At 37.4% G+C, this 25848-nt stretch overlaps 2 protein-coding genes across 3 annotated transcripts in view; one reads left to right on the top strand and one right to left on the bottom strand.

The window, feature by feature from the left end:
* LOC121382783 (O-phosphoseryl-tRNA(Sec) selenium transferase-like) overlaps positions 1–16408 on the top strand; it is a 33993-nt gene extending 17585 nt beyond the window's left edge. For both annotated transcript variants that reach the window (XM_041512382.1, XM_041512383.1), the window contains exons 9-11: positions 2850–3035; positions 12632–12716; positions 14221–16408. In XM_041512382.1, coding sequence (XP_041368316.1) covers positions 2850–3035; positions 12632–12716; positions 14221–15649 — 1700 coding nt within the window. In that variant the 3' untranslated portion in view covers positions 15650–16408. The remainder of the gene's footprint in view (positions 1–2849; positions 3036–12631; positions 12717–14220) is intronic.
* A 1128-nt stretch (positions 16409–17536) lies between these two features.
* On the bottom strand, positions 17537–25840 carry LOC121384251 (probable 28S ribosomal protein S26, mitochondrial). Its single transcript, XM_041514540.1, has 4 exons — positions 25464–25840; positions 19746–19883; positions 18475–18598; positions 17537–18052 (listed from the first exon to the last, which is right to left on the bottom strand). Exons 1-4 carry the CDS (start codon positions 25706–25708, stop codon positions 17873–17875), a joined length of 687 nt encoding a protein of 228 aa, XP_041370474.1. The 5' UTR covers positions 25709–25840; the 3' UTR covers positions 17537–17872.
* Positions 25841–25848: the final 8 nt, after the last annotated feature.

Genomic DNA, 25848 nt, shown 5'->3' with positions numbered 1-25848 from the left:
AACATTATGCCAAAGACTACTTGAAAAACTGAAAAATATACTTGAAAAGTACTGGAATTTCTGTTCACCAGGTCTGTATGAACCATGGATCTGCATGTAGCATAGATAACAGCAGGGCCCTCTTCCCAGGATATATATTTTGCAACCCCCTCAGGGAATAGGGAAAAAATTACCTGGGGAAAATAAATGTACACATTACTGTGGGGCCCCCAGAAGCACGGGGCCCGTAGCATGTGCTACATGTGCGACTAAGATAAACCGGCTCTTGTTCTAAATGATGAGGTTTAGTGACGTCATGTAATCCTATGACATTGTATGACAAGCAGAGGAATGCGGAAATAAACAGTTGAAACATTACCAAGACTAAAATTAAATTAGAGACACAATGACTCACAAGGGTGTCAAAATCATATTAATAACAAAATAAAAAACAAAATATGATAAATCTGAACATACATTTATACTGAACAGTTACCGATTACCTCCAAATGCATTTTTTATTTGTAACATTAAATCCAGGGAGTGCCGAATCCAAGTGCGTTTTGATGTACCCTGTACGTTTCTAAATCTGCAAAATATTCCTTACACAATTTTACGAGTGCTGACCTTGTCTTTATGTTATTTTCGGAATTAAACTCAGTATGAATAAAGTTGTTATCTTTTTGTGGCAGGACAGCAAAGAGTTTTGTCACAAGTTTGTGGTTGTTTACATTAAAATTAGCAGTGGACGTTGCATTACATTACCTACTCATTAATTGGATATTATTTTTTCTCTTCTGTATTTTCATTGGTTAAATCTTCCAGGGCAATATAATTTTTGATCGGACTGGTGGGACTGACTGATGGCAACATCATTATTTACAGGTCATGGGAGTGGTTTTTGACCAATAAGAATACAGATATATTCTCATTATGTAATAATATACAATATTGAAACTAACTATAAATTATAGCAATATTTCATTAAAATACTTGTCTGAAGTTCATGTAGACGTAACGAGTTCAGTCAGCCTTGTCTCGTGACCTATATTTTTGGTTATTGAAAGTTGATCAGATTATCATATGTTGCCAATGTATCATCACAGAAGAAAGTTCCTGGGCATGTATTTAAGATATATTTAATTGTACTGAAGGATCAAATCAAATTGTTTTCAAGAAATTATTTGTTGAGACGATTTACACATTTGTGGTATGTCCAAATGAATCACAAATTTCAACCAAAGATATTTTCTGTTTCTAATTGTCTTATTTAAAATACAAACATCTTCAAGCTATTTATTAAACAATGTGCTGGGGTGTCATTAAACAATCATTACTTTGCTAATGTTTGAAATACTAATCAAGCATCTCCATTAAGATACGATGCGCGGCTTGTCTGGGATCGATCCCTGTCAGTGGGCCTATTGAGTTATTTCTCGTTCAGGCCAGTGCACTACGACTGGTATATCAAAGGTCGTGGTATGTACTACCCTGTCTGTGGGATGGTGCATATAAAAGATCCCTTGCTGCTAATCGAAAAGAATAGTCCATGAAGTGGCGACAGCAGGTTTCCTCTCATTATCTGTGTGCTCCTTAGCCATATGTTTGACACCATATAACTGTAAATAAAATGTGTGGAGTGCATCGTTAAATGAAACATTTCTTTCTTTCTTTCCATTAAAGGTCAACTAGGAGCTATACTGTTTAAATCTATTACACTGTCAACTTTGTATTCACAATAATTAGTAAAAAGTGTTATTCCTTCTTTTGCTTGTACAAAATACGGACGTTACACGTTCCAAACTGTGTTGGAAAACAAGGAAGACATAGCTATCCCTAAGTATTAGCATTGTGAGCCACTTTCTGTACATCTGTACACAGCTGCTAGTGGGGAAAACCAGAACACACTACACCACTGTTCATGGGTGTTAACCCATTGGTATTTTGTCCTTTCAGCAAAGAAGAAATTTAATGCAGGATTTTAAATATTTTTTTATATAAAACTGAAACAGCCTTTATTGGAAATGAAAACATACATGTACATAATGTCATCTCGTGATATTTTACTAGAACTTGTCAAAACGTTTTTTATTTGTCTAGTTTTAACTTTGTTGTAAACGTTAACCTTTAAGATTTTTTTTTTAACCTTTAAGCTGCTGATTAATAAATGGAAATGGAAATGTTTTAGTTAACGACACACTCAACACATTTTATTTACGGTTATATGGCATCGGGATTAATAAATGTGCTGAGGTCTTTGTTTTGCGATCGGATGTGGTTCAGTGGTAGGGCACTCGTCTTAGGTGTGATGAGTCATCAGATTAATTGCACTCGGTGGACTTGGGTTTTTCCCATTCCAACCATTGGTACATCAAATGTCATGGTATATATTGTCCTGTTTATGGGAAAGTGCATATAAAAGACCGATTGCTGCATTTTCAATAGGGGTAACCTATTAGGCAGCAGTTGATTTCCTCTCTTTTTTGCAGTCCATCTAGGATCGATCCCCATCGGTGGTCCCATTGGACTATTTCTCATTCCAGTCAGTGCACCATGACTAGTATTTAAAAGACTGTGGTATATGTTATCCTGTCTGGGATGGGGCATAAAACAATCCCTTGCTACTAATGGAAAAATGTAGCAGGTTTCCCCTCTAAGACTGTATGTCAAAATTACCAAATGTTTGACATCCAATAGCCGATGATGAATAAATTTAACTTTTCTAGGGGAGTCATTAAACAAAACAAACTATAACTTTAGCCGTCTACCAAGTATCATGCTAGACACCAGCTGTAGGGTCTTGTTTTACAAATGTGCTGAGTTGTCTGTAAACATTCCTTTCCTTTTCTCTTTGTTACACTGCATGACAGGTCGTGCATCAGCCGTGGCTTCGCGTGACTTCCTCATGACAATGCTGTCCCTGGGAGCTTCGGGCTACAAAAAACTGATGACCAGTCGTAAAGAGATGTACAACTACCTGCAAACTCGGCTGTCCGAGTGTGCGGAGAGACACGGGGAGAAGCTGCTTAAGACGAGTGGCAATCCAATCTCTATGGGTACGTACAATCCAATCTCTATGGGTACGTACAATCCAGTCTCTATGGGTACATACAATCCAATCTCTATGGGTACGTACAATCCAATCTCTATGGGTACATACAATCCAGTCTCTATGGATACGTACAATCCAATCTCTATGGGTACGTACAATCCAGTCTCTATGGGTATGTACAATCCAATGTCTATGGGGTACGTACAATCCAATTTCTATGGGTATGTACAATCCAATCTCTATGGGTACGTACAATCCAATCTCTATGGGTACGTACAATCCAGTCTCTATGGGTACATACAATCCAATCTATATGGGTACGTACAATCCAATCTCTATGGGTACATACAATCCAATCTCTATGGGTACATACAATCCAGTCTCTATGGATACATACAATCCAATCTCTATGGGTATGTACAATCCAATGTCTATGGGGTACGTACAATCCAATTTCTATGGGTATGTACAATCCAATCTCTATGGGTACGTACAGTCCAATCTCTATGGGGAACGTACAGTCCAGTCTCTATGGGTACATACAATCCAATCACTATGGGTATGTATAATCCAGTCTCTATGGGTATGCACACCGTGAATTCTGTATAGGTGGTCGTTAAATACAGTGATACAAACCGGAATCCGGTCAAAAGGAGAAGCTGCTTAAGACGAGTGGCAATCAATCTCTATGGGTACGTACAATCCAATCTCTATGGGTACGTACAGTCCAATCTCTATGGGTACATACAATCCAGTCTATGGGTACATACAATCCAATCTCTATGGGTATGTACAATCCAATCTCTATGGGTATGTACAATCCAATCTCTATGGGTACGTACATTCCAATCTCTATGGGTACGTACAATCCAATCTCTATGGGTACGTACAATCCAATCTCTATGGGTACATACAATCCAGTCTATGGGTATGTACAATCCAGTCTCTATGGGTACGTACAATCCAATCTCTATGGGTACGTACAATCCAATCTCTATGGGTACATACAATCCAGTCTATGGGTATGTACAATCCAGTCTCTATGGGTACGTACAATCCAATCTCTATGGGTACGTACAATCCAATCTCTATGGGTACATACAATCCAGTCTATGGGTATGTACAATCCAGTCTCTATGGGTACGTACAATCCAATCTCTATGGGTATGTACAATCCAATCTCTATGGGTACATACAATCCAGTCTATGGGTATGTACAATCCAGTCTCTATGGGTACGTACAATCCAATCTCTATGGGTACGTACAATCCAATCTCTATGGGTACGTACAATCCAATCTCTATGGGTACATACAATCCAATCTATGGGTACGTACAATCCAATCTCTATGGGTACGTACAATCCAATCTCTATGGGTACGTACAATCCAATCTCTATGGGTACATACAATCCAATCTATGGGTACGTACAATCCAATCTCTATGGGTATGTACAATCCAATCTCTATGGGTACATACAATCCAATCTCTATGGGGTACGTACAATCCAGTCTCTATGGGTATGTACGATCCAATCTCTATGGGGTACGTACAATCCAGTCTCTATGGGTATGTACAATCCAATCTCTGTGGGGTACATACAATCCAATCTCTATGGGTATGTACAATCCAATCTCTATGGGTACGTACAGTACAATCTCTATGGGTACGTACAATCCAGTCTCTATTCGTACATACAATCCAATCTCTATAGGGTACGTACAATCCAATCTCTATGGGTACGTACAATCCAATCTCTATGGGGTACGTACAATCCAATCTCTATGGGTATGTACAATCCAATCTCTATGGGTACGTACAGTACAATCTCTATGGGTACGTACAATCCAGTCTCTATTCGTACGTACAATCCAATCTCTATAGGGTACGTACAATCCAATCTCTATGGGTACGTACAATCCAATCTCTATGGGGTACGTACAATCCAATCTCTATGGGTATGTACGATCCAATCTCTATGGGGTACGTACAATCCAATCTCTATGGGTACGTACAATCCAATCTATGGGTATGTACAATCCAATCTCTATGGGTACGTACAGTCCAATCTCTATGGGTATGTACAATCCAATCTCTATGGGTACGTACAATCCAATCTCTATGGGTATGTACAATCCAATCTCTATGGGTATGTACAATCCAATCTATGGGTATGTACAATCCAATCTCTATGGGTATGTACAATCCAATCTCTATGGGTATGTACAATCCAATCTCTATGGGTACGTACAATCCAATCTCTATCTATGGGGTACGTACAATCCAATCTCTATGGGCATGTACAATCCAATCTCTATGGGTACGTACAATCAAATCTCTATGGGGTACGTACAATACAATCTCTGGGTATGTACAATCCAATCTCTGTGGGGTATGTACAATCCAATCTCTGTGGGGTACGTACAATCCAATCTCTATGGGTACGTACAGTCTAATCTCTATGGGTACGTACAGTACAATCTATATGGGTACGTACAATCCAATCTCTATGGGGTATGTACAATCCAATCTCTATGGGTATGTACAGTACAATCTCTATGGGTACGTAGAATCTCTATGGGTACGTACAATTCAATCTCTGGGTACGTAAAATCCAATCTCTATGGGTATGTACAATCCAATCTCTATGGGTACATACAATCCAATCTCTGTGGGTATGTACAATCAAATCTCTATGGGTACATACAATCCAATCTCTATGGGTACGTACAATCAAATCTATGGGTACATACAATCCAATCTCTATGGGTATGTACAATCCAATCTATGGGTACATACAATCCAATCTATGGGTACATACAATCCAATCTATGGGTACGTACAATCCAATCTCTATGGGTACGTACAATCCAGTCTCTATGGGTACATACAATCCAGTCTATGGGTACGTACAATCCAGTCTATGGGTACGTACAATCCAATCTCTATGGGTACGTACAATCCAGTCTCTATGGATACATACAATCCAGTCTATGGGTACATACAATCCAGTCTCTATGGATACATACAATCCAGTCTCTATGGATACATACAATCCAGTCTATGGGTACATACAATCCAGTCTCGATGGGTACGTACAATCCAATCTCTATGGGTACATACAATCCAATCTATGGGTACATACAATCCAATCTCTATGGGTACGTACAATCCAATCTATGGGTATGTACAATCCAATCTCTATGGGTACATACAATCCAATCTATGGGTACGTACAATCCAATCGCTATTCGTACGTACAATCCAGTCTCTATGGGTATGTACAATCCAATCTCTATTCGTACGTACAATCCAATCTCTATGGGTATGTACAATCCAGTCTCTATGGGTATGTACAATCCAATCTCTATGGGTACGTACAATCAAATCTCTATGGGTACGTACAATCAAATCTCTATGGGGTACGTACAGTACAATCTCTATGGGTACGTACAATCCAATCTCTATGGGTACGTACAATCAAATCTCTATGGGGTACGTACAGTACAATCTCTATGGGTACGTACAATCCAATCTCTATGGGTACGTACAATCAAATCTCTATGGGGTACGTACAGTACAATCTCTATGGGTACGTACAATCAAATCTCTATGGGGTACGTACAGTACAATCTCTATGGGTACGTACAATCCAATCTCTATGGGTACGTACAATCCAGTCTCTATGGGTACGTACAATCCAGTCTATGGGGTATGTACAATCCAATCTCTATGGGTACATACAATCCAATCTATGGGTATGTACAATCCAATCTCTATGGGGTACGTACAATCCAGTCTCTATGGGTACATACAATCCAATCTCTATGGGTACGTACAATCCAATCTCTATGGGTACATACAATCGAATCTCTATGGGTACGTACAATCCAATCTCTATGGGTACATACCATCCAATCTCTATGGGTATGTACAATCCATTCTCTATGGGTATGTACAATCCAGTCTCTATGGGGTACGTACAATCCAATCTCTATTCGTACGTACAATCCAATCTCTATGGGTACATACAATCCAATCTCTATGGGTACATACAATCCAATCTCTATGGGTACGTACAATCCAGTCTCTATGGGTACGTACAATCCAATCTCTATGGGGTACGTACAATCCAGTCTCTATGGGTACGTACAATCCAATCTCTATGGGGTACGTACAATCCAGTCTCTATGGGTACGTACAATCCAATCTCTATGGGTACGTACAATCCAATGTCTATGGGGTACATACAATCCAATCTCTATGGGTACGTACAATCCAATCTCTATGGGTATGTACAGTCCAATGTCTATGGGTACGTACAATCCAATCTCTATGGGTATGTACAATCCAATCTCTATGGGTACGTACAGTCCAATCTCTATGGGTATGTACAATCCAATCTCTATGGGGTACGTACAATCCAACCTCTATGGGTACATACAATCCAATCTATGGGTATGTACAATCCAATCTCTATGGGTATGTACAATCCAATCTCTATGGGGTACGTACAATCCAGTCTCTATGGGTACGTACAATCCAGTCTCTATGGGTACGTACAATCCAATCTCTATGGGGTACGTACAATCCAATCTCTATGGGTACGTACAATCCAGTCTCTATGGGTATGTACAATCCAATCTCTATGGGGTACGTACAATCCAATCTCTATGGGGTACGTACAATTCAATCTCTATGGGTACGTACAATCCAATCTCTATGGGGTACGTACAATCCAATCTCTATGGGTACGTACAATCTAATCTATATGGGTACGTACAATCCCGTCTATGGGTACATACAATCAAATCTCTATGGGGTACGTACAATCCAATCTCTATGGGGTACATACAATCCAATCTCTATCTATGGGGTACGTACAATCCAATCTCTATGGGTATGTACAATCCAATCTCTATGGGTACGTACAGTACAATCTCTATGGGTACGTACAATCCAATCTCTATGGGTACGTACAGTACAATCTCTATGGGTACGTACAATCAAATCTCTATGGGGTACGTACAGTACAATCTCTATGGGTACGTACAATCAAATCTCTATGGTGTACGTACAGTACAATCTCTATGAGTACGTACAATCCAATCTCTGTGGGGTACGTACAATCCAATCTCTATGGGTATGTACAGTACAATCTCTATGGGTACGTACAATCCGATCTCTATGGGTACGTACAATCCAGTCTCTATTCGTACGTACAATCCAATCTCTATGGGTATGTACAGTACAATCTCTATGGGTACGTACAATCCGATCTCCATGGGTACGTACAATCCAATCTCTATGGGTACATACAATCCAATCTCTATGGGTACGTACAGTACAATCTCTATGGGTACGTACAATCCAATCTCTATGGGTACGTACAGTACAATCTCTATGGGTACGTACAATCCGATCTCTATGGGTACGTACAATCCAATCTCTATGGGGTACGTACAATCCAATCTCTATGGGTATGTACAGTACAATCTCTATGGGTACGTACAATCCAATCTCTATGGGTACGTACAATCCGATCTCTATGGGTACGTACAATCCAATCTCTATGGGGTACGTACAATCCAATCTCTATGGGTACATACAATCCAATCTCTATGGGTATGTACAGTCCAATCTCTATGGGTACGTACAATCCAATCTCTATGGGTACGTACAATCCAATCTCTATGGGTACGTACAATCCAATCTCTATGGGTATGTACAGTCCAATGTCTATGGGTACGTACAGTCCAATCTCTATGGGGTACGTACAATCCAATCTCTATGGGTACGTACAATCCAATCTCTATGGGTATGTACAGTCCAATGTCTATGGGTACGTACAGTCCAATCTCTATGTGTATGTACAATCCAATGTCTATGGGGTACGTACAGTCCAATCTCTATGGGTATGTACAATCCAATGTCTATGGGTACGTACAGTCCAATCTCTATGGGTATGTACAGTCCAATCTCTATGGGTATGTACAATCCAATCTCTATGGGGTACGTACAGTCCAATCTCTATGGGTATGTACAATCCAATCACTATGGGTATGTACAATCCAATCTCTATGGGGTACATACAATCCGATCTCTATGGGTATGTACAATCCAATCTCTATGGGGTACATACAGTCCAATCTCTATGGGTACGTACAATCCAATGTCTATGGGGTACGTACAGTCCAATCTCTATGGGTACGTACAATCCAATCTCTATGGGGTACGTACAATCCAATCTCTATGGGTATGTACAGTACAATCTCTATGGGTACGTACAATCCAATCTCTATGGGTACGTACAATCCGATCTCTATGGGTACGTACAATCCAATCTCTATGGGGTACGTACAATCCAATCTCTATGGGTACATACAATCCAATCTCTATGGGTATGTACAGTCCAATCTCTATGGGTACGTACAATCCAATCTCTATGGGGTACGTACAATCCAATCTCTATGGGTACGTACAATCCAATCTCTATGGGTATGTACAGTCCAATGTCTATGGGTACGTACAGTCCAATCTCTATGGGGTACGTACAATCCAATCTCTATGGGTACGTACAATCCAATCTCTATGGGTATGTACAGTCCAATGTCTATGGGTACGTACAGTCCAATCTCTATGGGTATGTACAATCCAATGTCTATGGGGTACGTACAGTCCAATCTCTATGGGTATGTACAATCCAATGTCTATGGGTACGTACAGTCCAATCTCTATGGGTATGTACAGTCCAATCTCTATGGGTATGTACAATCCAATCTCTATGGGGTACGTACAGTCCAATCTCTATGGGTATGTACAATCCAATCACTATGGGTATGTACAATCCAATCTCTATGGGGTACATACAATCCGATCTCTATGGGTATGTACAATCCAATCTCTATGGGGTACGTACAGTCCAATCTCTATGGGTACGTACAATCCAATGTCTATGGGGTACGTACAGTCCAATCTCTATGGGTACGTACAGTCCAATCTCTATGGGTATGTACAATCCAATGTCTATGGGTACGTACAGTCCAATCTCTATGGGTACGTACAATCCAATGTCTATGGGGTATGTACAGTCCAATCTCTATGGGTACGTACAGTCCAATCTCTATGGGTACGTACAATCCAATGTCTATGGGTACGTACAGTCCAATCTCTATGGGTATGTACAGTCCAATCTCTATGGGTACGTACAGTCCAATCTCTATGGGTATGTACAATCCAATGTCTATGGGTACGTACAGTCCAATCTCTATGGGTATGTACAATCCAATGTCTATGGGGTACGTACAGTCCAATCTCTATGGGTACGTACAATCCAATCTCTATGGGGTACGTACAGTCCAATCTCTATGGGTACGTACAGTCCAATCTCTATGGGTATGTACAGTCCAATCTCTATGGGTACGTACAGTCCAATCACTATGGGTATGTACAGTCCAATCTCTATGGGTAAGTACAATCCAATCTCTATGGGGTACGTACAATCCAATCTCTATGGGTACATACAATCCAATCACTATGGGTATGTATAATCCAGTCTCTATGGGTATGCACACCGTGAATTCTGTATAGGTGGTCGTTAAATACAGTGATACAAACCAGAATCCGGTCAAAACCAGCCAAGTTTCACGGTCCTGAAGTGTCTAAATTTTAAAATGTGGCCAGATCCTGTCTATATAGAATAAATATTAGGACCGATTTGATTTTAGAGAGGTTTTACTGTACCATTAATCTTTCCAAGTTGTCTAATATATCTGATGTCTTTTCCAGATAAATCTTATTGACAACACCAAGTCTTACAATTAATATACATCACAGGGCAATCAGTTTGAGGTTACGGTGTATGTCATTGTAACTTTTAATTCTTCGTTAGCAGCAATGAACGTGCACTCACCCACCCCAAGTAAGGTCCGGGCACTGATCGATCGCAGCAGTCACCACCATGTGTCTTGTGGACTGCTCTTCTAGTTTGTGTTCTCAAAAGGGTGCAAGCAGGTTCATCAAAAATAATTATATCACAATCTGAAGTACCTTATTTTCGTTTAGAACATACTTTTTGTGACAATAAAATTGATAAAGAAGACAAGATGGAAATGACTTGATTTTTTAAACGCAGTTTTAAACAACATTAACTGCTTTAAAATATCGCACATTTCTGAAAAACTTTTGAAAATAATACTTGCCCTTTAGTAAATGCATATTATTTTATGTATTTATATAAACTTTAAGTGAAAATATGTTAGCAAGTTATAAACTTGTAGACCTACCCCATCAACGTGGTTTTTGTACAAAATTAAACCAGGCGAATTCCTTAAAATAATTCAATACGAGGTTGAAACGCTGCTCACAAATGTAAAGTCCAATCATATCCATGTCTTGCAACAGAAATTAAACAGCCAACGAAAATATTTCTTTTAGTCTATCCTATATTACAATAAATCATGTTCAAAAGATTACTGCCATCGGCCTACAGGCTGGTAGGTGCTGGGTTCGGATCCCAGTCTAGGCATGGGATTTTTTAATCCAGATACCGACTCCAAACCCTGAGCGAGTGCTCTGTAAGGCTCAATGGGTAGGTGTAAACCACTTGCACCAACCAGTGATCCATAACTGGTTCAACAAAGGCCATGGTTTGTGCTATCCTGCCTGTGGGAAGCACAAATAAAAGATCCCTTGCTGCTAATCGGAAAGAGTAGCCCATGTAGTGGCGACAACAGGTTTCCTATCAAAATCTGTGTGGTCCTTAACCATATGTCTGACGCCATATAACCGTAAATAAAATGTGTTGAGTGTGTCGTTAAATAAAACATTTCTTTCTTTGTTCAAAAGATAGACTACAATACTGATAAATTTGCCATTTGGTTAGCTCCTAAGTCAGTGACATCATGTGAAGAGAACGAAAAAATAAGGAGAATAGAAGTAAGGAGAATAGATAATTTTTTATTTTTTTTAATATTTGTGGGATTTCTTTAATAAAAAAACAATTAAATGTCTTACAGATACTCCTAATAGGTGTAGTATTAGAATAGGGATAATATCACTGTTTCATTGTTAACTACCTGTACAAGGATTTATCACAAAATATTTGGATTTAGGGACTCAACTTTGTTTCGTCCAAATTTCCAAATTTTGTGATAAATCCTTATAGTTAACAACAAAACACAGTAATATTATCCCCTAATTATTCTTTTGTTAATCAGTCACTATTAGTTGTAGATACATTGTGTATGCATTTACAATAAAAAGTGTTTAGTAATTATAATTTCAAAATCCGTAAACTATGGGTGAGTATTGCTGTTTTATTACCAATGTTTTCACAAATTGCATATAAAAATAGAACAGTTGTTGTTTCCACAACATTTTTCTTTTTACATCAAGGTAAACTGAAATTATAGATAAAAAAAAACCACTTAACATTATTGCTGGTGTGAGGTATAGTAATTCTCTATTTATTTTTATATGTTAATTTGACCTCTCAACAAGTTCACTTCCATAGACATTACAACGTGGGGTTTTTTCCTTAATGCTCATATCGTACCACAATATATAAATGTTTTACATTACTTCTCTTTTTCATTTTTAGGAATTACCCTAAGTCGTGTGGGTGGAGCAGACAATATTACAAAAATTGGATCGATGCTTTTTACACGATTCGTATCTGGCACAAGGTATTTTCCCTGTAATACATGTAATTCCTATATTGTCTTTGAAACAGTTCATATCTGGTTTTCAGTAAGGGTAATCAGTACAAACACCACAAACTGGTGGCATCAAGACATTTAGCAAGACGTCGTCCAGCTTCGATAGTGTAGTGGTTAAGTCATCACACTTGAGGCTGGTTCGTGTCCCACCTGAGGCAAACGGCAATTTGTCATTCCACTTCCGGTTCAGTCTTAAGAGTGAGTGCACCACTAGGGTCAAAGTTTCAGGTACTTAAAAAATAGTGTCAAATAAAGCGGAGGGGCCTGGCAGTTAAAGAAATAATGAAAACAGAACTATAAATTAAAAAGAGCACTTACTAAAAAACATGAGTGTGCATTAGCCCCACCCCCACCACCACCACCACCACCACCACCAGTTATGGTCATGGTAACAGAGATTATGAGAATCATCTGCATGCATGTGTACAAAAAACTAATTGATACATAATGTTCTTTTCTGACTTTAAAGTAATACGAGATATAACGTGGGGATGAATTTCTGCAATCGTAGAATTCAGCAACTGAAATGGAATTCCGTCTTTTTACACATTTTTTTCTTTTTTGTATTAATTCATTTTAACATACAATTTTTATTTCATGCTTACCATAGATATAAACATTTATAATCTATTTGCATGTATTTACCCTTATAAAGACTTGCAACATTTTGTCATAAGCCAAAGCTGGTGTCACATACTATAGAACCAGCAAAGACCTGCTATCATTATTGTATGTTCTACTTGCTTGTTGTAGATACAGAAGATAATATATTAACAAATTACAAATGAATAGTGAAATGATTTTAACTTCATATAAAGATACAGGCTATATAGACTTTCAACGATTTTGTATACCAATGTGCTGTTGTCGCTTACTATAGAACTTTAAAAATATATGAGATCATCCGTATGTTATATTTGCTAACTGTAGATATGAAATAATAAATGAATAGAATGTGTGCCAGTTATGAATATTTTAGTGCAGTGATTTTGACATCAGATAAGATGTACACCACGCAAATGATTATAGTATTAATTACTAACTCTTTTTTTTCTTTCTTTTTTAACTCTGGTCATTTGTAAACATAACTGAATCAAGTAATGCATTTATGTAACAATGTAATTTATTTTTGTAAAACTTTTGGGGTACCATAGATATGAGAACTTCACATTATTTGTAGCAAAAATTAATTGGAAACTTTTGAAAAATGATTAAAATAATGGAATTTGACAAAATAAGAAACAGAATTTTCCAAAATATGAAACGGAAAATCATCCTCTTTGTAACTAAGTTTTAACATCATTACAACATATCACTGACCTTTTCCGAGGCATTTTGAAATCCCAAATTTGTGGTGATATGCTGCAGTATATACAGCCATGCGACAGATTTTTAGAAAATAGCCAGTCAGGTTTGTTATAACATGTTTTGTTTAATTGGAATTGAGAGTATTTGTTTGCTCTATTTTCAGAGTGGTTGCCCCTGGAAAAACCACAACTGTGTCTGGCCATACGTTTAAGAATTTTGGTGCCCATTGTAATTCCTACCCACATGCATATCTAACAGCTGCTGCGAGTATCGGAATCACCCGAGAAGATGTGGACATCTTCATAACGAGGCTGGACAAGGTGTTGTCCGCCTACGGTCGCCATGCGCGGAGGCGATCTTCAGCTAGTCCCGACAAGCTGCCTCACTCTTTGACAACGCACGATCGTAAAACTCGTCAGAAAACAATGCATGATGATCGGGAATCAGTGGATCGTCGGGAATCAGTGGGTCGGGAATCAGTGGATCGTCGGGAATCAGTGGGTCGGGAATCAATGGATCGTCGGGAATCAGTGGATCGTCATAAAACAGGACATCATGATCGGGAACCAGTGGTTCATAGTCATGAAAAGATGGCTTACAGTCGGGAACCACTGGCTTTTCGACATTCTGTTGATCGTGGTAATGAACATATAGCTCGTAATCGGGAACCAGTGGGTTCTGGTCATGAACGAATGTCTCGTAATCGAGAGCCAGTGGCTTTTGGACACCATTCAGCTGCTCGTAGTCATGAACCAGTGCATCATGATCGTGAACCAGTATCTCGTGTCCATGGATCAGCTCGAAGTTCTGAACCAGTATTCCCTCGTGATCGTGAACCAGTATCTAGTGAACATGGATCATCACGTGACCGTGAACCACTGCCCCATGGCCATGGATCTCGTGATCGTCAACCCATATCTCCTCGTGATCGTCAACCCATATCTCCTCATGATCGAGAACCCATATCGTCTCGTGATCGTGATCGTGAACCAGTATCGCCTCGTGATCTAGTATCGCCTCATGATCTAGTATCGCCTCGTGATGACAGACTTGGGGATCGTAGGCGTGGAATAACAGCGCGTGACCCTGGATTAATGATTAGTCTCAGAGAACTGGAAAATTTCCCACAAGACCCCATGGGGGCTTACCCACAAGACCCCACTGAGGCTTACCCACAAGACCCCACTGAGGCTTACCCACAAGACCCCACTGAGGCTTACCCACAAGACCTCATGGTTCATGGGATCGAACCAGCGGCTCGTGACCATGAATCTGAACCAATTGCTGGTCGTAATCCAGAACCAGTGAATCGTGATCGAGAACGAGCGAGTCAAGATCGAGAAGCAGTCTCTCGAGCCCACGTACCAGTGACTCCCAATGTTAACACAGTTGTGCATAATGATGAAGCGGGTCAACATGGCGGAGATGATGGAAGTTACAATATGGCCACCTACAGTCAGGACACACGCTCTCAAGACTATGGAACAGAGATCGATTATGAAAATGTAATTTATCAAGATTCTGAATCAGATTTTGAAATTGATGATCAGTCTTCAGGAAGTCGCCAGGATGACATTCACAAAAAGTTTTAACAGAAATGGACCCTGGTGAATGTCTGAAAATCTGCCATGATCGCCCACAATGCTAGATGTTCTGAGCTAGATGTTGTCAGAAAAGACAAATCCAGTGGGTGGCGGTAAATCAACTTGTGAAGAAACGAAAACTGTTTGCACTTAACTTAATTTTTAAAAATAACATAAAAAAAGCTCTTAGAGTGGTGCTCCAGTTTTTAGTGGATAAAAAAAAGAAGAAGTGCAACACACATCAGTAAGCAACTAAACGACAAAATGGACAGTTCAACAATTATGTACAGCACAATTTTGCATTTTTATACACTGCCCCCTATCCCCCTTCTAAAATTATGTAATGCTTTACAATATCTACGTCCCAGTCCCACCCACACCGCTTTCCTGTCACAATAAAGATATGTGACCCGGTATCATTAGATTTTGTATTTGTAAATGTTTGTTTGCTAATAAATACTTGATAGAAAAATCATCTGTTATGGTACAAAATAGCATTTTATTTTATAAATAATAATGAGATATTATTTTTGAAAACTTTAACAACTCTCCCTCCACCATAACTCATCCCATTGTACTTCCTCCCCATCTAGAGTGTTGTGTAATTGTTAAATGGCCCAAAATAATCACTAAAAAAATTGAATTAATTGTACTTATATCCAGAAACAAATAAAAATGTTAATTGGTTAGAAGACAACCACTAAATTAATTAAGATCATATATTTGTATTTGTCGAGAATCGTTAATAAATGTCATAACAAAATGTGATAATGCATTATCATTATTGATTTTACCTTCAGGTGCCTAGCATGGTCTGGACTTTGAAGGGGTGCGGGGGGTGGTTCGAATGTGAACATAAAGGACCCTTCTGTGTGCATTTTCCCTGGACACGTATCTGAATAACCAAATATTGCACTGTAAAAATATGTTCAGCTTCAGTGGGAAGGTTTGTTTGAACGCGCCCCCCCCCCCCATAACACACACACTAGGGGTCTACACTGTGGCAAGCAAACTTTATAGGGGGTCGAGTTATGCTTCCACAGAAAACTTATTGAAAAAAGAAGAAGAAAATTTGCTAGTGAGGTTGGGGGATTTTCACCCTGGAACTTTCCCATGGCCTAGGTTGGGGGATTTTCACCCTGGAACTTTCCCATGGCCTCGGGATTTTTAACAGTTTAAAATGTTTTCTGACAAACATCAGAGGAGCGCTAAAAACAAATGCTGACAAACAACAAGTTGTTAGTTCATTCATTTATATTTCCAGAATAAATTTCACACAGATACACAATGTATCAGCTTCATTTTCACTTTACGAATTGTCCAAGGCCCCGGTTACAACACTTACTGTGTTTAGCCGACTTTGAAAATCTCAGATGAAAACCTGCTCCTCTCAATATATCGCACCAGTCCCCAGAGACAAAACACCCTCCCCTCAAAAGTGATGTCCTACATAATTTAAAAAACTAAGTCTAGGTGAAACACTCCTGTCTGTCCCCAACAAGACTATCCTGAGTTTGCAACAATTAAGATGTTTCCAACTAAAATCTTACATATTAAATACCTTTATCTTGTTTAGAATGCTAGTGTCTGTACAGTTTGTGGTAGAGTATCACTCATTTTTCACTTTACTTCGTAATATATATTTTTTCATCCATACGAAATTATTAGGAGGTAAAATCGGGTTTGGGCTATTACAAATATTAGGACAATAACAAACACCTTGTTTATATAGACACTTGTATCCTAAACAAGAAAATATATTTAATTTGTAATTTTAGTCATCAAAAGTTTGTTTGTTTTGTTTAATGACACCACTAGAGTACATTAATTAATCTCCTATTTTATGTCAAACATTTGAAAATTTTGATACATAGTTATCATAGGAAACCCGCTACATTTTCCAAAGGGATCTTTTATATGCACTTTCCCACAGACAGGAAAGCACATACCATGGCCTTTGACCAGTTGTGGTGCACTGGTTGAAACGAGAAAACCCCCAATCAGTTGAATGGATCCACCGATCCTGCGATGTAAGCAACTCAAGCGACCACTCAACCGACTGAGCTACATCCTGTTTCTTTAGTCATCAAAAAGTCTGTTACCGGTACTCAAAAGATATCTCACAATAGAAACACACGCGGGCCAGTCCCTTTTAAAGGACATGAAGCACAAATGTTTTGTCTGATCACACGAAATACATTGCTTAAGTCTGTCATATCACGGATTAAAGATTTATGGTTGATTTGTCTTCACGCTGTTGGAACTATCTCTCGGCTCAGGAGGATGTCTGTCCTCGTTTGATATGATCTTACCACGGGTATCGATGGCAAAATTGTAATCTTTTCTTTGATTTAAAAGTTTTTCAATTTCTAGGTCAAGATTGTCGAGAGAAATGTGCGATTCAGCGGCTTCCTGAAAAACAAGATGATAAAAATGTTCACTGAATACACAGAAAATTCTACCATTGACATAATAAGACCATTTTTATTTATGTAACAAGAATGGAACACCAAGTTAACAAATTTGTCGATGTCAGCTGTTTAGCCCAAAGGCTATTTGGTGTCTAACATGTGGTTACTTTAACATTTAGTTGAGTCAGTAGGACTAATTTCTTCGAACATATTCATACATTACCAAATAATTGCATGGAATATTACAAGTATGATTCCATTGACAGGACAATACATACCACAATTGTTTTATCAGCACCTATTTGTATTCACCATATTTAAAAATGGCAACTGGCTAGTGACATTCAGAAAAATGTACTTGATGTGCAGTTTTAATTGCTACAAGTGTCTCACAAACATTCTATTTGTTAGATGGTCACTTACAATTTCCTTCTGTAGTTGTTTCTGTGCCTTCTCTATCATGTTGAGTTTCTGTGCCATCTCTCTGTCAGCTTTAAGCTGCAGTTTTAGTTGTTTTTTCATTGTCTCTCCAACCAGCCTTTCTTCTCTGTGTAAAAAAAAACAAACTCCGATATAAATACAAGTTTAAATCCTACACTTTAGGTTGCAGTTTTCCCTTCATCTCTTCAATCATGTAGCCCAGTGGTACAGCGCTTGCTCGATGCGTGGTTAAATAAAACATTTCTTTCTTTCTCTTCAACCAGCCTCGCTGTTCTGTGTTAACACAAGTTTGCACCATACTCACAATGTCATGTACATCTAGTTATCTTCATAGACCATTAAAAAGCAGGCTATGATGTGTTTTAAAGTAAGACGCTGCTTGTTCAAAACAGAATCTCTTATTTTCTTAAAATCATGCAATTATGTAAACTGTAAAACATGTCTGTACGACTCCACATTGAGGCTTGTCCAGGTATGTGTTATTCTGCGAGTAGGAAAAGTAAACTTCTCCAACTACAGGTGTACTGAAAATCACAATATATTGACATACATGTAATTATTATTTATTCACAAATTTGAGGTTATATTTTTGGCAGCTTTGTTTTATTTTAACACGTTTTGTTGTCTAATTGAAGACAACTTTGAAAAGGGACATTAAGGTAGGTCAAGCACATTCTATGTCTTATTAATTAATTAATCGTTGACTATTGGATGTTAGACATTTGATAAATCTGACATGTAGCATTTTTGGAAACCACTACATATTTCTATTAATTAGCAAGGGACTTTTTATATGCACTTTCCTACATACAGGACAGCACATACCATGCTTTATTGTGACAAGAAACTCATGTATATATTTAACTATATATATATATTTGTTTTTTGTTATTATCATATCATTGTCCAGCTTCAGTTTTCATCTTCCGTATTTGGCAATTGGGTCCATGTCCTATCACGTTTCCATTAGAAGCAAAGGATCTTTTATATGCACCATCCCAAAGACCGGATAGCACATACCACTGGCTTTGACATACAAGTCGTGGTGCACTGGCTGAAATGAGAAAGCTCAATGGGCCCACCTATTGGGATCAATCCCAAACGGACCATGCATCAAGCGAGCAGTTTACCTCTGGTCTACGTTCTCCCACCTCCCCCCAAACACACACACATAACATATAAAGCTAGCCAAATTATAACCATGAAAACACTCAAACCACCGAGCCAGATCCCAACAACAGAAAGCCACCGACCTGAATTTAGCCGACTGTTCATTCCATGTGTTATTTTCCGCAATCATCCACGCAATATCATCATGTTCCCTCTGTTCCACATCATCATCCACCATCTTCTGCTGGGTGCGTTCAAGCATCGACACTGACAAGTAGTGTCTGGCAAGGAAAAACACAGCTTTTAAAAACAATTGGTGAATTTTAAATTTCAGTTTGGCAAAATAATTTCTTGTAATGATGGGAATTTTATTAAAAAAGAAAAATTCTGTTTCTGTAGTTTCAAAAATAATTTGGCAAAATCAAAGATGTCTTTGACCAGTGACTTCTGTAGGTGTACCCTGATGTAGGTCTTAGGCTATATTGATTTAAAGATTTAATAATGCTACATTATTTACAAATATATTTGATTACATGTATATAATAATGGCAATGAATTATTTAAATGATATTTAGTCTTGTTATAAATTTTATGATATATTAAATTAACTATTAAACAATATTTTTCCATGTTATGTCAAGGGGAATAACTCATGACAAACTCCCTACAATAGCAAATTCAAAACATATGATAAAGTGACCCAAGGACATACACAGTGTTCGACAAATATTTGAGAAAGTCACTAGCCCTCACAGCTGATAATGTTCAATAGCTCTGACCAAATATTCACTAGCCAGGACCAAGGGCAAGTGGATTTTTCATACCCTGACATACAGTCATTGTAATGAGATCTCACCAAAGTAAAAAACATTAATTATAATGCATTCCCAGAATGTTCGAAACTGATTTTTAGATTCATGATGTGCAGCATATCACTTGTCAAATTAAAAGAGATTTCCACACCCCCAAAAAATCGATCAGTCTGCACACTGGACATCCAAGGAAACAAGCCGTAATATGTGTACGAAAAAGCAACTGACTAAAAACTTCAGTAGCTTACAACAGTTACTTTAACATAATTTAACAGTATTTTTAATAGCTGCCATTTTGGGGGGATATCACCGCTAGGGCCTCGACGAGTCCAAAATATTGGACTCGAGTACTCGAGGGCCAAACTTGACCCGGACTCGAGTACCCGACACTTATACTAAATGATAATGAGACTAAGGAATAAAGTAAAATAGTATCATTATGTATCTTAATTCCAGCGCTGAACATGGATGCCAAATCATGCCATTGTATTGCATTGCAGTCATTCTCATAGCCCTGTAATGTAACTGGCTGCAAGCATATGACAAAATAACCTATAAAATATAATTAAATAAGAATGCTCTTCCTTGCACGGTGCTTGAACCTTAATTGGATATAGGTATGCTAAAATGTTATCCTATCCTCTTCCTTGCACGGGTACTCAGAGTCCTGTGAATGGACTCGAGTCTTAAGAAGACTCATGCCCAAGTACTTATGGAGGCCCTAATCACTGCTTATAAAAACAACGAAATTGGTAGTCTTTATCATTAAAATCATTTATCTTGGGTGCTAAATAATATATACACTGCCTTTACAAAAACGAAACTACTTTTAATCAGCTGGCGATATCAAAGCGATCAATTCATTCGATGAAGATGGAAATAAAATTAACAGAATTTTTTTTTATCCCACATTAGAGGATCACTTTACAAACAGTTTTATTGTTTTTCATACATCTTGACATCTTTATTGAAATAATATTAAAACTGATTGGTTCAGCAAAACCAGAACTGCCTGTGAATGTCAGACCGACATTTCCGGTTCAATTAAAAGATAAGTTGGCTTGTATTTCGTATCAAATTTGTTGTACCAAATACTGAAAAGCAAACTAAGGAGCATGTCTTTCCACAAAGTTGACCAGCACACAACGATATATGGTAACATACTAACAAAGCTTTCCCTTTTCTTTTCTTTTTTGCTTTTCAGGGTTTTTTTTAAAAGGTGTGGTGCCGCCCAGCTGCCCTCCTTTAATTTTCACACACTGAGAACACTGGTTTGTTGCTCTTAAAATTGTTCATTAAAATATGTGTGCTTCTGTGAAGCTGCCATACTTGTGAAAAGAGGTCATCCACACTCGCCTCCAGGGACATTTTTCAAGAGTGGCAAATTGCTTGCCTTGTATTGTAATACATTTTTTAATATATATTTCATTTGAAACTCCATGACACGATGAGACTGCTCACCTAGCACCATTTCAGGAAAATGATCTTCAGCTTGCGTTGATTTTGCTCATGGCAAAGGCTAAAAGTATCGTGAATATATTGAACTGTGGACCACATATCGAAAATTTAATCGAAAACTAAAAAAGTGAATTATCCAGCTAAAGGATCAGTACCTGACACCACTAGACAGTGTTTCTGCCAGAGGGTAAAACAGGTATGGTGCCATACCCAAATTTTTGGCAGATTTAATTTTTAAGTTAACTTTTTGACAAAATTAATAATTCTTATCATTACTGTATGCTTTTCTTAAAGCCGAACACCCTAGTTCCATCCAGCGAAAATAAATTATAATTTGGTTAATCTACAAACCTGTAACACACTTAGATCACGTTTTTATCAAATGGAGTGAAAAAGCAGGTTTTATATCTATAAATACCATGGGAATCCCCATGTCCCAATTGCTTGAAATAATTTTGAAAGTTTGTATTCTGATGTCACCGGTAGATGTCGCTCGAAGCACAACAATGCCTACATCACGACTTAGGGTGCGTTCTTTTCACCTCTCCTGGACATGTTCCAACTGTTCTGTCCTGGTTGTATCCCCTTTCCAGATATCGTAGGACTTAGCAAAATTATTGGTTTTAAGGGTTTGTAACATTTTGTATTGAGATACTTACTTGTCTGAACTTTATTGTTACTGAAAATGTTCACGAACTGTGAAGAAAAATCTCACAAATGAACAACAACAAATCGGATGTTGATTGCGCGAACCGTGCACGAGAAAACAAACCGAACCAAAATGATAACGGTCACGTGGTATACCAACGTCTGTGACATTGAAATGGAAATATCCCCTCTAAAAATAGATTAGATCTTGTCTGCTCAACGTTTTTTTCTCAGACGCGCGCGAGTTTTTCAGAAATACGAAAAATGCATTTTGTGGTATTACAAATACCAGGATTACCAGGATTACCAAAAAACACTTCAGGTGAATGGAAATGTATATTCTAAATAAAAACGGTAAGTAAAGTTTAATTTTATTTGTGAAAAAAATGGGTTTAATAGCGAAAAACAACGCCGTAATGGTTATAACAACTAGCTGTAACTAGGGTGTGTCCCTTTAACCGTAACCCTAAACTTAACCCATTTTCTTTCTTACGGAGGTTTACCGGCCTCAGTGGCATCTTGGTTAGGCCATCGGTCTACAGGCTGGTCGGTACTGGGTTCGGATCCCAGTCGAGGCATGGGATTTTTAATCCAGATACCGACTCCAAACCCCAAGTGAGTGCTACGCTAGGCTCAATGAGGAGGTGTAAACCACTTGCACCGACCATAGTTCATCAAGATAAACGTCTCCGGCACGATATTTATTATTGTGATGTTTATTGCTGTGCCGTAACGTTTATCCATTGGATCGAATTTTCCATTTGCAATCACGATTTAATAAAATCAGGCATATGTGCTTTATTTAAGAGCCTCAACACGTACAACAACATATTTTAATAAATTTTAGACAAAAATATTAAGTACAATACCTTTGGTAACCTTTCCAGGATTAGATGTTTGAAGATGACACATTTAAACATTTGAAAACTATTTTTATCCTGGCACATCGAAAATGCGGAATGAAAATTTTGCGGAACGAGAATTATTCGTATCAAGCATTTTACGTAAAAAGAAATATTGCGGAACTGAATGGAATTGATTATTAAATTTATTTATTTTGTTATTTTTGTTTCTACATATGTGCTTTGTGTGGGTTGCATTATATGCATTGTTAATAATATTATCACATTAAAGTTTTGGGGTGTATTATTCTTTTTTATTATTATTAAAAAAATAATGATTGTTAGTACAGGTCATTACTTATTTTAAGGCCTTCATTTATTTACTTTTTCCAAAATTATTATTTCCTTTAGTAATTGTTTTTAAATATTATTATTACAGGCCATTGCTTACATGTGTTTCAAAGGTTTTTTTCTCCTTTTTTTTCTCTTCTTTTTGGTTTTAATTTCATTTCTTTTTTTTAGCTATAATTACTGGTTTTATTTTAGGGGTTTTATTCATTTCTTTTTTTTATATATATATATAATTATATATATAAATATAGACACACAAAGAATAGACAATTTGAAAGTTAAACTGGCATTTTACATGTAAATCTAACATGTAATTTGTCAGCTCCATGTAATTTATTCCTTGAAACATATTCATGTAACTACTTTCAAAACTTTACTATAAGTTTAGTTACATTACAAATCTTGTACTTAAATAAAGTACTGAAAAAGTATGTTCAACTACATAATTATCAAGCATTAAGTCTCAAATGTTAACCATAACATTTAGAAATTAACATAAATGCATGAACATGTTAACAGTAAACTTACCTGAAGTAATCCTGGTACCAACAAAAGAACAGGAATGATACACATCCATCCACTACTTGCATGCTATTGTCAAGTGCACACCAGTGTGCAGACAGGTACAAGGCAGTCATTACAAGCAGCAGTTGTCATTAATTACTAAACATATTCATATGGTTGCAAGGCACATTTAATGTTCAAACGGTTAAGTAGAAATCAGAGTACACATCGGTTTAGCCAATGTGCAGACAGGTACAAGGCAGTCACCACAAGCAGCAGTTGTCATCAAGTCAGAGTTATGCATTAATTACTAAACATGTTCTAACAAAAATGTGTGATATCTTGCCACCCCGTTTCATCCCTCTATGTCTGTCTCCCCCACCCCCTTCTGTTTTGTGTGTATATAAGTGTGTGTGTGTGTGTGTGTGTGTAACGGAAACATTTATAAATGAAAAAAACAACATTTTATTTAGTTAATAATAAAATTAATTAATTAATTTATTTATTATCATTATTATTCAATCAATAATTTATTTATTATGTTATTTATTTATTATAATTACTAACATTATTCAGTAATTTATTATTATATTATTATTTATTAAGTATTAATTAATTAATTTTGTATTATATTATTTAATTGTTATTATTAATTTATTATCAATTAATTGATTTAAAAAAATATTATTCATTAATTAAGTTTATTTATGTATTATTATTAAACGTGATATTCCATTAAATATCGTGGAATAAACTCGTGAACCCGATACGAATAATAATACAAATAATCCGATTCCACCAACAGTTTTCAATCACATTTTAAATATGCTCACAATGGCCGGCGGGAATATTCGAGATTTTGTTCGTAACTGAAAATTGGATTAATGCAGGATTACTATTTGGACAAACTGTCTATTTATGCGTAAAACGTGACTCGGGAAGTTTTCTTTATACAGTAAGTGTTTATATTTATTGGTACATCTCATATTTCGCCACGAAATAATTAATTCCATGGTTGTATCGATTCCGCCTGAAATCTGGGCGGAAACTGCACGCTTGTTTTTGCTGTTCAAGTTGTAAACATCGGGTCCAATAAATGTCAAAATGTTAAAAAACGGACCGTAGATGTTTACCTTGGTGAACTAAATGAGGTGGTGTAAACCACTGACCAGTGATCCACGACTGGTTCAACAATCCCACCCCAGTACCTTTTTAGGTAAAGAGATAAACCGATAAAACAAGTCACCTGATTGCGCGAACATGTGTTCGATAATGTGCATATCTCAGTTTTAATTCGGAGTTTTCCTCTGGGTCGATTGGTGTAGGTTTGCGCACGTAAAAGATTTTGCTTTTAGCTTTCGGTACCCATCTTGGTTTTCTCCATCGAATAAACTGACAAAATGGACTTAGCACACCAATTTGGAGTTCATGGCTATAACCTGATGTAAAAATTGTTCTTGACTGCAACAAAACATTTAGTAAAGACATCATAAATGCTTAAAATTAGTAAAATGTAGTTTAGTTGTCAATTTGACATTGTAGTATACGCTGGGGTTTTTTTTATAAATGGTACGCTTCCCTTTGCTATCTTGTTTCAATGGCAGCTGTTTGTGAACCAGTTGACAAAATGT

Source organism: Gigantopelta aegis, chromosome 10, assembly GCF_016097555.1.
Source record: "Gigantopelta aegis isolate Gae_Host chromosome 10, Gae_host_genome, whole genome shotgun sequence".
NCBI classification, from domain to species: domain Eukaryota; kingdom Metazoa; phylum Mollusca; class Gastropoda; order Neomphalida; family Peltospiridae; genus Gigantopelta; species Gigantopelta aegis.
This window is presented reverse-complemented; position numbering and strand designations above follow the sequence as displayed.

Excerpts from the sequence above, each read along its gene's own strand:
- LOC121384251 (XM_041514540.1), bottom strand. The coding sequence starts at position 25,708 with ATGATGTCTTTACTAAATGTTTTGTTGCAGTCAAGAACAATTTTTACA. Across the intron at positions 19,884-25,463 it reads ACACATGTTCGCGCAATCAG|ACACTACTTGTCAGTGTCGA; the intron begins GTGACTTGTTTT and ends TTTCCTTGCCAG. Across the intron at positions 18,599-19,745 it reads GAACAGTCGGCTAAATTCAG|AGAAGAAAGGCTGGTTGGAG; the intron begins GTCGGTGGCTTT and ends TTTTTTACACAG.